The sequence below is a fragment of the Lontra canadensis genome, unplaced genomic scaffold (assembly GCF_010015895.1).
Source record: "Lontra canadensis isolate GAN:19392208 unplaced genomic scaffold, GSC_riverotter_1.0 scaffold12, whole genome shotgun sequence".
In the NCBI taxonomy this organism is placed as follows: domain Eukaryota; kingdom Metazoa; phylum Chordata; class Mammalia; order Carnivora; family Mustelidae; genus Lontra; species Lontra canadensis.
In genome coordinates, this window is record NW_022631006.1 from 18,720,378 (window position 1) to 18,734,418 (window position 14,041).

General features: G+C 56.2%; 1 protein-coding gene across 1 annotated transcript in view; it reads left to right on the plus strand.

Moving 5' to 3' along the window:
• The window catches only part of SPTBN5 (spectrin beta, non-erythrocytic 5), a 48,822-nt gene that overhangs the window by 15,847 nt on the left and 18,934 nt on the right, over positions 1-14,041 (plus strand). Inside the window, 19 exon segments of the mRNA XM_032857048.1 lie at positions 19-171; positions 2,809-2,939; positions 3,168-3,407; positions 3,734-4,021; positions 5,200-5,440; positions 5,610-5,749; positions 5,899-5,998; positions 6,727-6,897; positions 7,411-7,566; positions 8,004-8,218; positions 8,613-8,790; positions 9,013-9,213; positions 9,441-9,557; positions 10,563-10,720; positions 11,117-11,252; positions 11,497-11,642; positions 12,780-12,894; positions 13,001-13,111; positions 13,363-13,542. Of these exon segments, the coding sequence (XP_032712939.1) occupies positions 19-171; positions 2,809-2,939; positions 3,168-3,407; positions 3,734-4,021; positions 5,200-5,440; positions 5,610-5,749; positions 5,899-5,998; positions 6,727-6,897; positions 7,411-7,566; positions 8,004-8,218; positions 8,613-8,790; positions 9,013-9,213; positions 9,441-9,557; positions 10,563-10,720; positions 11,117-11,252; positions 11,497-11,642; positions 12,780-12,894; positions 13,001-13,111; positions 13,363-13,542 (3,177 nt within the window).

The following is a 14,041-nucleotide window of genomic DNA, read 5'->3' on the forward strand; positions in this document are numbered from 1 at the left end:
GGGCCGGCCTCTCCTCAGCACCACAGGGCGCGCTTGGAGGAGGCAGTAGCCCTGTGGGGCTTCCATGGCTTCTGTGGGGAGCTGCGGTCCTGGCTAGAGAACCAGACAGCACTGCTCCAAACGCTGCAGCCCCAGGCCCACAACTTAGAGGTTACTCGGCTCACATATGAGGTACTGCTCACCAAGGGTGGGGGTTCTCAGCTGCTCAGCCCTGCCACCTCTCCTTATTCCCCGTCCTTCTTCCTCCCTGCCCATTCCCGCCTCTCCATTATTCGCTCCTGTGCTTGACTGGTCCATGTTCACTCTAGGCCTGTCTGGGAAGGAGGAGCAAGGGGTCTGGCTTTGAAGTTTTTTTATCGAGCATAAATGACATGTGACATTACAGTAGTTTCAGGGATGCTACATAATGGTAGGATAGTTGTAGATATTGTGAAATGATCACCACTGTAAGTCTAGTTAATATCAACACATAATATTCTATTATTACCATAAGGACTCAATATACATGTACATTTTACAGTAAGTTTGGTTAACAGCCATCACCACACATAGTTACATAAGTTTTTTCTTGGGATGAGAACTTTTTTAAAAGATTTTTTTGGCCATTTATTTATCAGAGCACAAGCAAGGGGAGTTGGCAGGCAGAGGGAAAAGCAGGCTCCCCGCTGAGCAGGGAACCTGATGTGGGACTCGATCCAGGACCCTGGAATCAGGACCTGAGCTGAAGGCAGATGTTTAACTGACTGAGCCACCCAGGCATCCCTTAGGATGAGAACTTTCAAGATATTCTCTCTTGGCAACTTTCAAATATGCAACATAGTCTGATTAACTGTAGTCCCCATGCTAGATATTCCATCCCCATGACTTATTTTATAGCTAGAAGTTGGCGCTTTTTGACCCCCGTTACCCATGTCACCCACCCCCAGCTCCCTAACTCTGGCAGCTACCAATCTGTCCTCTGTGTCTGTCTTGTTTTGTGTTTTTAGATACCCCCATACAAGTAAGATCATACAGTATTTATCTCTCTCTGACTTACTTCACTTAGCAGAATGCCCTCATGGTCCCTCCCATTGTCCCAAATAGCAAGATTTCATTCTTTTTTTATGGTATGAAAGAAATATTTAATTCTTTTGGATGTGGTAGGTATATATATATACCATATTTTCTTTGTCCATCCATTAGTGGACAGTGAGGTGGCTTCCATATCTTGGCTATTGCCCGTAATGCTGCTACAGGCATGGGGGTGCAGATATCTTTTCAAGTTAGTGTTTTCATTTTCTTTGGAAAAACACCAGAAGTGGAGTTGCTAGACCATAAGGTAGGTCTATTTTTCATTTTTTGAGGAACCTCCGTGTTCTTTTCCATAGTTGCTGCACCAATTTACATTCCCACCAACTGTGCACAAGGGTTTCCTTTCTTCCTCTTCTCCACATTCTCACCAACACTTCTTTCTAGTCTTTTCAAGAATAGCCATTCTCTGGTGATCTCTGGTTGTGGTTTTGATTTGCATCTCCCTGAAGATTAGTGATGTTGAGCATCTTTTCATATGTCTGTTGGATATCTTTATGTCTTCTTTGGAGAAAGAAGATTATTTGCTCTTGTTGTTGAACATTTTGAATTTGTTGTTTATGGTGTAAGGTAAGGGTCTAGTTTCATATTTGGCATGTGGCTGTCCGGTTTTCCCAGCACTATTGAAGAGACTATCTTTTTTCCCAATTGTATATCCTTGGCTCCTTTTTCATAAATTAATTGACCCTATGTGCATGGGTTTATTTTTGGGCTCTCTGTTCTGTTCCACTGATCTATATGTCTGTTTTTATGCCAAGACCATGCTATTTGATTATTATAAATAATTACTATAGTTTATTATAGTAAACTATATAGTTTGAAATCAGGGAGCATGATACCTCTGACTTGGTTCTTTCTCAACATTGTTATAGTTATGCAGTCTTTTGTGTTTCCGTACAAATTTTAGGATTGCTCTAGTTCTGTGAAAGATGATGTTGGAATTGACAGGGATTATATTGAATTTGTAGGTTGCTTTGAGTAGTATGGACATTTCAACAATATTAACTTGTCCAATCCATGAACATGGTATATCTTCCCATTTGTGGGTTGTTTTTGCTTTTGTTTTTTTCAATTTCTTTCATCAGAGTCTTATAGTTTTCAGTGTGTAGGTCTTTCATCTCTTATGTTAAATGTATTCTAGGTACTTTATTTTTAATGTAATTATAAGTGATATTTTTTTTAACTTCTCTGACAGTTCATTATTAGTGTACAGAAGTGCTAGCTATCCCTGTAGATTGATTTTGTGCCCTGCACTATTGTTGAATTCATTTGTTGTAACAATTTGTCAGTGGGGTCTTTATGGTTTCTGTATATAATACATGTCATTTGCAAATAGTGACAGTTTTACTTCTTTCTAGTTTGGATACACGGCTTTGAATTTTTTTTTAAGATTTATTTATTTATTTATTTATTTGACAGATCACAAGTTGGCAGAGAGGTGTAGGGTGGGGGGAAGCAGGCTCCCTGCTGAGCAGAGGGCCTGATTCAGGGCTCGATCCCAGGACCCTGGGATCATGACCTGAGCCGAAGGCAGAGGCTTAACCACTGAGCCACCTGGGCACCCCCTGGCTTTGAATTTTTAAAAAACCCTCCCGCTCTTTAAGGACAGAAATCCCGGTCCTTTGAGAGGGAAGCAGTTCAAACACCTAGGCAGCAGAGCATGTCTGAGGTAATTTGTAGTCTTGAGGGCAGCTGTGGGAAGAGAAAAAACCCCTCAAGGCCTGGTCTTCCTTTCCCCAGAACTTCCTCACTACCCTGGCTGTGGGAAGGGGCTACTGGGCTGAGGTCAGCAGCAATGCAGAACAGCTGAAGCAGAGATATCCTGAAGGTACCCCCAGAATTCAGCAACAGCAGGAGGAATTGAGCCAGAGGTAAGAATGACGGAGTGCAGGACGGGCTGGATACAGTTCCCAGGCCTGTGGAGCTTGTTTATCTACCTCCCAAGATGCCAGGAGGAAACACTGGGTGTGTCAGAGACAGGGAGGAGAGGGTGTGGGAATGGCCAGCCTGGTAGCAGCCATTGTGTGAGCCCCTGGCCAAGGTCCTGGGATGGATGGGGATGTCCCCGTGATGGAGACATCCCTGTTTCCTCTGGTCAGGTGGGGGCAGATGGAAGCCCTGAAGAAAGAGAAGGAAACACAACTGGCACACACCACAGATGTGTGCACTTTTCTGCATGAGTGTGGATCCACACAGGTCCAGCTACAAGACCTGATTCTCCAGCTGGAAACCCTACAGCTGGGGCAATCCAAGGACAGCCACCGCACCCTGCAGCTGGCCCAGCAGAAGATGTTAACGCTAGAGAGGAGAGTCCACTACCTGCAAAGGGCAGCCATGAAGTACAGCCTGGGCTTGGCATGGGGACAGGGCCCTGGGAGGCAGGGGAGGACTGAGCAGGGTTGTGGGAATGAGGAATGGGACAGAAAGTGGAGGATGGGCAGGATGTATTGTCTGAAGGACGGCGGGGGGGTCGGGGGGGACACAGGTCGGGGAAGGGTACAAGGAAATGCCCATGGAGAAAGGGCGAGCCACACAGACTTGCTGCCCCTGGGGCAAGGGGGGAGATGGGAATGAGGTGTCCCCACCCCTTCCCCTGGGGAATCCGAGCCTGGACACCAGGCCTCCAGGGCAGGGTCCTAACGAGGCGGTGTACTCCATCTCCCAGGGCTGAGGAGCTGGGCCCCCCAGAGAGCCGGTTCCTGCAAGAACAGGTGGAGCCGCTGTGGGAGCTGCTGGAACGGGGACAGCAGCAGGTAGCCCGACAGGCTAGGGCCTGGGCTGAAGTGCGGGCGCGGCAGAGCTTCCTGCAGGAGAGCCAGCAGCTGCTGCTCTGGGTAGAAGGCATCTGGGCTCAGCTGCGCAGGGAGGAGAAGGTGGTGGATGTGGCCTCAGCCCAGCAGCTGCTGATGGAGCACACAGACCTGCTGGTGGAGATCCAGCTACAACAGGAGAGGTCAGGAGGGGAGGGCAGACAGGACAGCTTTCAGGGGACAGGCCACCAGAAAGCGAGAGGCAGGAAACAGGGTGTCACCCAGGGGAGTAGGCCAAGCTAGGATCCAGCAGGTGCTTGGGGCAGGTTTTAAGGAGGGGGATGTAGGGGCGCCTGGATGGCTCAGTGGGTTAAAGCCTCTGCCTTTACCTCAGGTCATGATCCCAGGGTCCTGGGATTGAGCCCCACATCGGGCTCTCTGCTCAGCAGGGAGCCTGCTTCCCCCTCTCTCTGCCTGCTTCTCTGCTTACTTGTAATCTCTGTCTGTTAAAGAAATAAATAAAATCTTTTTAAAAAAAAAAAAGGGAGGGGGATGTAACCAAGAACTGGTCAGGCGTCCTGTGTACTTCTGGGGGGGGGGGGGGGTGGGATACAGGGCAGAATCTTAGCTTCCCGGAAGGTTCTGTCAAGTGCGACTTGGCCATACCCCATCCAGGTGAGCCTGATGTATTGCTTTGAGTACTCCCTTCTGGATGACACAGACCCCACAGGCTCCCAGAGTCAGATGGCTTCTCCCCAGTCTGGCTAGACGATCGGTCCTACAGGGATGACAACCCAGGTCTGTCAGGCAGGCAGGGTCACCACGCACAGTTTACAGGCTGTGCCCGCACAGGAGAGCCCGAAGGTAGTCGAGTTGGGCACTGAATCCATCCCATCCTGTTTCCAGACTCTACTAATGGGTTGAGGCTGCCTCACCTCAGAGGAAGCAGAGGCTTTTCCTAATCCACACAAAGGTGTCACCTGTCCCCAAGCTGTGTGCCCATGTGCTCAGCTGGCTGAGAGAGGGGCCCTTTCTCATGTCCATGGCCACATGGTGGCCTGGGTGCAGTTTGAGGGATTCTTCTACTTGCCTGGGCATGGCCAGTGGGATGGGTCCCTGGAGCAAGTGTGTGGCCAGCAGGAAGCATGGCCACCATGAGACCTCAGCAGCGTGCCTGGCCCATTATGGTCTGCACCTCACTAGTGAGCTAGGGCACAGCTGTCCTAGGGGACGAGTACACCACTGGGGCTAACTAGCCTCAGATCCCCCCTGCCAGTTAGCCCCCTATCAGAGCTCCAAAGTGAGTGACCAAGGGAGAGGGGAGGAAGGGGCAGTGAGAAGTGCAGATGGGGTTTGACACTCCGCCTGTCGTTCTGGACAGGCTGCAGCAGCTGGAGGCTCAGGGCCAGACCCTTTCAGCCTTGGACTCCCCTGACTCCCAGGAGGTGGCCCGTGCTCTGAGGCTCCTGGGCCAGCAAGGCCCGGGCCTGCAGGCAGCCTGGGAGCAGAGACGTCAGCGGCTGCAGGAGGGGCTGGAGCTGCAGAGGTTTGGCGGAGATGTCGATGGTTTCACTGCCACCTGTGCCAGACACGAGGCCTTCCTGCAGCGGGACAAGCTTGGGGTAGGGGGCCAGGGATACGGGGCTGCAAGGCCGCTTCCCCATCACTGGGGGGAGCTTTGAAGATGGGCAGGGGCTGGGGTGGGGGTTGCTGGTGGCCCTGGGGCCAGCAGTAGGCAAGGTGGTGCTGACCCCATCGTCCCAAGCATGACCCCCAGCCTCTGCCCCCCAGGACGATGTCGGGGAGGCCCAGAGCCTGCTGCAGCAGCACCGGGACTTCGGGCGGCTCCTGGGCATCCTTGGTCATCGAGCAGAGGCTCTGCAGGCACGTGGTGAGAAGCTGGCCCTGAGCCAACACCCTGCTGCACACAAGTGAGCCAAGGCCCATGGGCACAGAGCACACCCTATATGGCCTGCTGCCCTGAGGCTGGGAGAGGGTGTGGGCATCGAGGTGGCAGCGGTGCATGCCCTGAGCTGAGTCCCCTACCCCTGAGCCCTCCCCTACTCCACCTGGCCTCCAGGGTCCGGGAACAACTGCAGAGTGTCCAGGCACAGTGGATCAGGGTCCAGGAGAGGAGCGAGCAGAAGAGGAGGCGGCTGCTGGCTTCCCTCCAGCTGCAGGTGAGGTGGCCAGCCCAGGTGGACGAGGCCTCCCGGGAGGAGGGCCTAGGAGGCCCCTGCTGCGTGAACACTCGTGCACAATGCAGAGCCCTTTATGATTTGCAAAGCACCTTCCCACATGTTCTGTTCTGCCACCAACCCCCATAGCCCCTCTTGTGGGACATGTGTTACGGCTCTGATTTTTACAGGCTGAGGCCACACTGTTGAGGCAGAACTGAACAAAGTCCTGATAAACTCTCTTGGCCTCCCTCACCTGGCGACTCCCCTTGCCCATCATTTTGGGCCACACTCTGGGCTCACGCTTGGGCCATGGGCACCCACCGCAGACCTCGGCTCTGTCAGAGACTTGTTCAGCCCCCATGGGGACTCAGAGCTGTGCCGGTCCACAGGCCTCCTGTGGCATAAGCCTATTAGGAGAGAGAAATGGCCATATGTGATCTGAGGTGGCCCGAGTGGTGGGGACTGACCAAGGGCTCCTGTTTTCTGGGCACAGGACACCATTGGGGGGCCCCAGGCTGTCCCTCCCCGGACCTCCTCCTGTGAAGGGAACATTTCCCTCCCCATCTCCACTTTCCTGTCCCCACTTGTGAGCGGTAACCCAGGCCCCACCTTGCACACTGTGTCCTGCTCTTTCCCAGGGGGGTCCGTGAGACCCCTCTCTCTAGAGGTCCATGCATCAGCCCTTCCCCCTGGCTCATGAGACCCATTTTCTCCTGGTTCTTGGGCAGGAATGGCAGCAGGATGTGGCGGGGCTGGTGCTGTGGATAGAGGAGAAGGGGCTGAGGGCAGTGGAGGAGCCTTCCCGAGAGCACAGCGACATCCTGCAGCAAGCCGCATGGCATGAAGCCGCCAAGCGTGAGCTGCTGGCCTCCTCTGGGCACGTGGAGGGCCTGCAGCAGGTGGGGGTGCTAGACAGGGGGTGCAGGGCTCATGCCTCTTCAAATCCCCAGCCCAGCTGAATTACCTGTTTTCATGGAACAAACTCACCGAAGGAAGACTCGTTCTCAGTCATCTCGGAATTAGGATTCCCCAGATTCCTCCTCCACTCTGCTAGATACCCCTCTGTCTTGGTGCCCAAACCAGCCCAGAACGTTCCCTTCATGTCTTCCCATCATCCCCACCCCACCCCCAGCTCTCAGGGCACCTCCAGGACCTGCCACTTCCACCTGAACAAAGCCTTCCTGTCTGTTGCGGGCTCACCCTGCTCACCTCGGTGGGCATCAGCCCAGAGCCCGCCCACCGCTGCCTACAGATGGGGGCTACAGGAAATGCTTGAGCCCTTGCAGCCTGGAGAACGCAACCTGTAGCAGTCTACCCTTCCCCCCCCCCCCCGCCATCTGGGTCCCGCCTGCTGTGGCCCCTCGTGGTAAAGCAACTCGACACAATTCCCTCCATTTTTGTGTCTACTCCAGGCGGGGAGACGGCTGCTGAGTGATGGGCACTGTGCCGGGGAAGCTGTGCAGGCCAGCCTTCAGGGCCTGAGTAGCAAGTGGGAAGAGTTGAAGAACAACCTGGCCAGGCAGGGGGACCGGCTCCAGCAGACTAGACAGCTTCTGGGGCTGCTGCAGGTCTGCTGAAGAGAGGACCAGGGCACAGGAGGGAGACTGAGGCTCTGCTGGGCCAGGATGGGGAAGGAGGACAGGCAGGGGCAGAGAGGAGTCTGGGGTATTCTGCTAACTCTGGAGGGGCCCTGGGGAGTCCTGCCATCTTGAGAGGCCTCTGGCTGTTGGCAAGTGGGGCCTGGCTCTGACAGTTTAGAATTATCTCCTGTGTGCCCAGGGTGGAGTTGGCATAGCTGGGATACCTATAGAGGAAGAAGCACGAGGGGATGGGAATGTTCATGAGGCTCTGGGGTGTGGGGCGGGTGGGAGGTGGACGGTGAGACTCTGGGGTCCCGAGTAGGTCCTCGGTGAATCTGGTAAGCGGCAAGCAGTATGGTCTCGGAGTCCAAGAACTTGGAAACCTATGCTACAGAGCCTAATGCAGGACCCTGCACTCTCCCCAGGATGCCAAGGAGAAGATGAAGCAGCTGGAGAGGAGCCTGCAAAGCGCACAAACAGGGCAAGACCTGGGTTCCAGCCGGGAGTTACAGAAACGGCACTGCCAACTGGAAAGCGAGAGCCAGGCACTGGCCAGCAAGATGGCTGCCCTCGTCTCCCAGGCCCACCAGGGGCTCACTTCCCAGACCATTATGGAGGAGACCCAGAAGTACCTACAGAGGTACCCACCTGCTTGTTCCATCTTCACCCCACTCTGTGCTACCCCCATCCCATGAACGTGAGGACAGTTTACCCAGTGAGGCCAGCAGTGGCATCTACACGACCTACTTGTCCAAATCTCCTTTCCTTATGAGGAGGGTCATTTCCGGGATAGGAAGGCCAGAGACCCCAATTCTAGGCATCCCCAGTACCCCACAATCTGAAGTCAAGCAGGTTATCTAGGTGAAGTGTTTGGCCCTGGGCCCTTTCCAGCTGCCTCACCATCATCAGGTGAGGCTCTCCCCTGTCCTCTGCTTCATTCCTCATGGGTCCCTCACTGGGCTGTGGGAAGCCCTGAGGGCCCCCCCACCCACCGACTGTTCCCACTGTCTACCATCTCTTCTGCCTTCACCCAGGTTCAAGTCTCTGCAGGGACCTCTGGCCGCCCATCGCCTACAGCTGCAGGCCTCAGTGGAGCTGCATGAGTTCTACCAACTGAGCAATCTGGAGCTCACTTGGGTGGCTGAGCGCATGGCCAGAGTCGGCTCTGCCCAGTGCTTAAATGGTGCCCAGAGCCTTTGCCACAAGCACGAGGTAGTCACCCCTGTTCCTCCCAGGATCCCTGACCTCCCACTCTGAGATCTTAGAAGCCTTCTGTCACTAACAGGGTGTCCCTATTTCCAAGTCTCTGCCCCCAGTTATTCTCTGCCCAGTTTTGCCCCAGTGGCCCCTGGAGCCGCATGCACAGCTCTGTTGCAGGCGCCCTGTGCCTAAGGGAAGCCCAGAGGCAACAGTCCCCATCCCATTCTGTGGCAGGAGCTCGGGGCAGAGATGAGAGCCCACCAGGGACAGGTACAGCACGTGCTGGGTTCTGGACAGAGCCTTGCGGCCTTGGGGCACCCCGAAGCCCTGCGCGTCCTGGAGCAATGCCAGAAGCTGGAGGGTCGCTGGGCCGAGCTGGAGCGGATGTGGGAGGCACAGGCCCAGTGCCTGCAGCAGGCTGTGGCTCTCCAACAGGTGGGACATGGAGAGCCCCCGGGGTCACACTGTGAGGGAGGTCTGCAGGAGCTGGGCCTCTCAGAGGGGCAGGTCAGTTGGCAGAACCCTGGCCCAGAAGCTGGCAAGTCCCCAACAGGCACAGAATCCTTTGCACGGGCTGCTGGAAAGCCTAGTGTGATGTCCCCAAGGGTTGGTGGAGGGTCCCAGCTGACATCATCAGGGTGAGGTGGCCTCATTCCTGGCAGTGTTTTCTGGCTGCATTGGAGCTGGAGGACTGGGTAAAGGAAAAGCAACCACTGGTGAGCAGTGAGGACTGTGGTGGAGATGAAGCAGCCACCTCCAGGCTCATCAAGAAGAACCAGGTACCATGTCCCGGGCAGCCTGCACACAGCCTGCCCTGGGGAGACGATGAGCTACGAGGAGAGGTCTATCATGCTCGCCAAGGGCACATTCTCCTTCCCAGGGGCACAGAGCCCTGCTGTTTCTTCCTGAAGACACAGCCAACTCCTTTCCTGCCAACCCCCAAGTCTGGCAGGGCCCCCTGCCCATCCCCAGGTCTCCCCTCCTTCAGAGACAGCCCTTTGAAGAACTCTGACCCCTTCTTTAGTCTCCTGACCCATTGACACCCCTGTGGCCTCAGGATTTCTCTGCCTTCTTCCTCTCTTGCCCCAGCACCTTCTCCCATGTCTTCCTTGGGGTTCTTCCTCCCACACTTTGAATGTCACCCTTTGAGTTAACCAAATGCCCTCTTGAAACCTACCTCCCCTGGCAAGCATTCCCCCACCAGGCCCAGCGCACCCTCCTCCTGGGCTCAGACTCTCAGGACCTCACAGCCCTGGACCCCACAGCAGCACTGGTTCCAGCTGGCACTGACACGTCCTCTTGTCTGGACGTGGTTTCCATAGAGCCCTCATGGTCAGTGTTTCCACGTCCTGGGATGGAGGACTCTCAGCCATTCGTGCGGGGCATGCCTGGGGCCGTGCCCTTGTGGGGCTTCGGTGTCCCAGACGTCCTGGGCAGCTCACTTAACCCCGGCCATCGCTGTCTTCTGTATTGTCGGGGTCTAGTGCAGTATCTCCTGCGTCCTCCCTCCCCCGGCCCCAGTTACCCAGCACCTAACCTCTCTTACTAAATAGTGAGTCCTCTGAGGACACAGTAAGAACTCCACGAGCATTGGGTGGGTGGATGTTGGACGCATGGCTGGGCGGATGGGGTGGGGATGAATGGACGGGTGGATCAGTGGGTGTGTAGATGGGCAGACGGTTGAGTCTGAAGATCAGTGGCTGAAGGGAAGGGTGGGGAAGATGCGTGTGTGGGTGAAGGAGCCATTCAGTCTGCGCCGGGCCTGGGTCCGTGTGTGCTGGCAGGCCCTGCAGCAGGACCTGGCCCTCTGCTGGAGCTCCATGGAGAAGCTTGACCAGAGGGCGCAAATCCTCGCTGGCCCCGGGGCCCCGGAGCACCTGCGTGTGGTACGGGAGAGGCTCTGGGAGCAGCTGCGGGCACTGCGGGAACGGGCAGCCACACGGTAAGGGGCGCTGTACCTGCTCTAGGTCTGACAGGGCCTAGCCATGGTTGACCGTTCCCATGCCGTGACCCTGAGCTGGAAGGAAACCCTGGCCCCCCAGCCCATAGAGATGTGTCAGAGGAGCCCTTGCTGGGGGTTACTCCCCTCCTTCCGTCAAGTCCACAGCAAGGCCCGCTGGGCAAGAGCTCAGCCCCCAGCTCTCTGCTCCCAGCTCCCATTGCTTCCCTGCATATGAGCCCGCTGCCCTCCACTGCCCTCCTTGGCTTTACTTCTCCCTGAATCCAGAACCACAGGCTTGCACAGAATAAGCTCCTTCAGGTTCCCCCCTTCCGCTGGGCCCTCTCTCCCCAGGGGAGTGGGCAGCCAACCTGTGGGAACTACGGGCTGTCCCCACAGGGGCCGAGAGCTGGAGGGGACTCTGAAGCTGCATGAGTTCATGGGGGAGGCTGAGGAGCTGCGGACCTGGCTGGCTAGCCAGAAGCAGGTGGCCAGGCTGGGGGAGAGCCTCGGAGAAGACCATGAGCACATCCTGGTGAGCAGAAAGGGCTGGGAGGACACCCTCAGGGAGAAGGCCGGGGGCAGTGGGCCGGCCCGAAGGGCTGTGGAGGAGGGGGCTGTGGGAGTTGTGAGTGCTGGCCGAGGACAGGCCTTCTGAGGAGGAGTAGGCGTGGGTGCTGTCCCACCCCTCGTTGCCCAATCAGGAGGCCCCAGCTTCCCAGGCTGCTTGCTGCCTTCCTGGGGGGTCACTCTGTCACCCACTGCCCTCTTGTCCTCAGCACCTCTGCACTGAGTTCACAAGGTTTCAGCGGCGAGTGGAGCTGGGTGCCCAGCGGGTGGCGGCCTGCCAGCAGCTGGCAGAGAGCCTGCAGGAGCTCGGGCACAGGGCCGCCCCTGATGCCCGGCAGACGCAGCAGCACCTGCAGTGAGTGCCCAGTGGGCTAGGCTGGGGGTGCTGGCTTGGGGGAGCGAGCTGTGCAGGCAGCTCCTGGGGTGTTCAGAGAGGGCAGGCCGCTCTGAGGGCCACACTGGCTCTGTCTGCCTGCAAGGATTCTGGAGAAGGCGCTGGCCCCAGGGAGGCTGAGCCAGCTCCTGGTGACTGCAGACTGTGAAGGGAGGCAAGTCTGGGTGTGCAGGTCAGGGATGCCTGCCCAGACCCCCAGGGACAATTTTCCAAACCTCTGGCTCCCAGGACTTGGGGAAGGAGCTATGCAAAGACGGCCTAGCTGCCACCTGGTTGGCATGGGTCCCCCCACTCCCAATCCCAGCCTGCGGGCTCTGAGGCCAGGCCTGACTTGTCCATAACCCCTGGCATGGAGCCTGGCCTGGTGGAAGCCTTAGAAGCTCAGTGAGAGTTGGCGGAGGACACTGAGGAATGGAGAGAAGATGCAGCTCCTGCCCTTGAATGTTTATAAGCTGATTGACATTTGAGACTGGAATACACAAGAGGGAAGAAGGAGCACAAAGCTTAGAAATCAAGGGCTGACTGATATGAGGAAGTGGAGATGCAACATGGGGGGCTAAGGGGGTAGGAGAAGAATAAATGAAACAAGATGGGATTGGGAGGGAGACAAACCATAAGTGACTCTTAATCTCACAAAAAAAACAGGGTTGCTGGGGCGAGGGGGATTCGGAGAGGGGGGTGGGGTTATGGACACTGGGGAGGGTATGTGCTATGGTGAGTGCTGTGAAGTGTGTAAACCTGGTGATTCACAGACCTGTACCCCTGGGGATACAAATATATGTTTATAAAAAATAAAAAAATAAAAATAAATAAATTAAAAAAATAATTTAAAAAATAGTTTTGTCTGATAGTAAAAAAAAAAAAAAGGAAAAAGAAATCAAGGGCTGAGCATGACAGCGGTGAAGGACTGAATTCGTGGTAAAGCTGGAAAGGCTCCAGGCAGGCCCTGAGGCAGGAAATGGGGTTCCAAAGGGGAGCTCTGGGCCAGTCCTGGATGCAGCCCGGAAAGGACAAGGGCTGACAGGACTAGCCAAGTGTGGAATGAGGTGCTGGGCCAATGGCTGACACCCTGTTGGTCTTCCACACACCTGGGGACAGGGCTGCCTGGTCGGAGCTGTGGGAGCTGACCCAGGCCCGAGGCTACCAGCTGCAAGATGCCGAGGTCACCCTCAGAGTACACAGAGATCTGTTGGAAGCCCTCACGCAGGTCCAGGTACGAGCCCAAGGGGAGGAAGGGGATTCTTTTTAGAAGGGGACACACCCCCGGTTCGGTGTCCCACCCTCTATTCCTGACAGCCTTGGCCATCTCCTCTCTTCAGGAGAAAGCCACAAACCTCCTCAGTGAGGTGGCCCCAGACCTGCGTGGGCTGGAGGCTCAGCTGAGGAGACACGAAGAGCTGGAGCATGAACTCAGGGGCGCTGGGCAGCAGGTGAGCCAGTCTGGCTGCCTCTCTCGCCCCGTGCCCCCCCCCCCCCCCCCCCCGTGCCTCTACAGGCCCCCTTGAGCCTGTCTATCTCTTCCTCTGGGTTTCCCATGCTCTCCCAGGGCCTCGCACTGGGCCTACTGGGCATGGCAGGGCCTGGCTAGAGGAGGGTTCTGTGGGATGGGCAGGCCCTTTGGCCTCCAGGAGGATGTGACCCTTCCCCCCACCACCCCCCCATCTCCTCTCCCTGTCCCCAGCTGCAGGAACTGCTAGAGGCTGCAAGTGCAGTTCAGAAGCTGGGGCCGGGACCCCAGGCCCAGGCCGTGTGGCAGAGGCAGGAGGCTCTGGGGCAGGCCTGGGAAGCCCTGAAGCTACACGTGGAGCAGCACAGGACGCGGCTGGAGCAGGCATGCCTCCTGGCCCGTTTCCATAGAGCGGTGAGGGCTCTGTCCTCTTGGGTTGCATGCGTGTACGTGCGTGTGCCTGCATGTGTGTGTGTGTGTGTGTATGTGTGTATGTGTATGTTGCCATGCACGTGTGTGTGCTATTGAGACCCTCCAGCTCTGGAGGGAAACCCAGTGTGGACACGAGTTAGAAGAACACGGGTACTGGAGGTCTGTCGAGTTAGAGGAACACGGGTCTGGAGGTCTGTCGCAGGTCTGTCTGTCTGTCAGGGCACTGAGTGCGTGGGACACAGCAGGGACTCCTAAGGTTTGAGTCAACACCAGCCCAGGTGAGTAACAGAGCAGTCAGGAGACAGGGGTCCCAGCCGGGCCTGGGGAGGAAAAGCAGCCCATAACTGGAGAGTCACATGTTCTAGACAGTGACCTCGGGATAAGCTAGCATCTGTGAACATCTGTGTCTCACTGTCTACCGGGGTCCATGGATGGAGAGAGAAGGGTGATGAAGAAGCTAGGTAAGATGGACTTGGTTGTC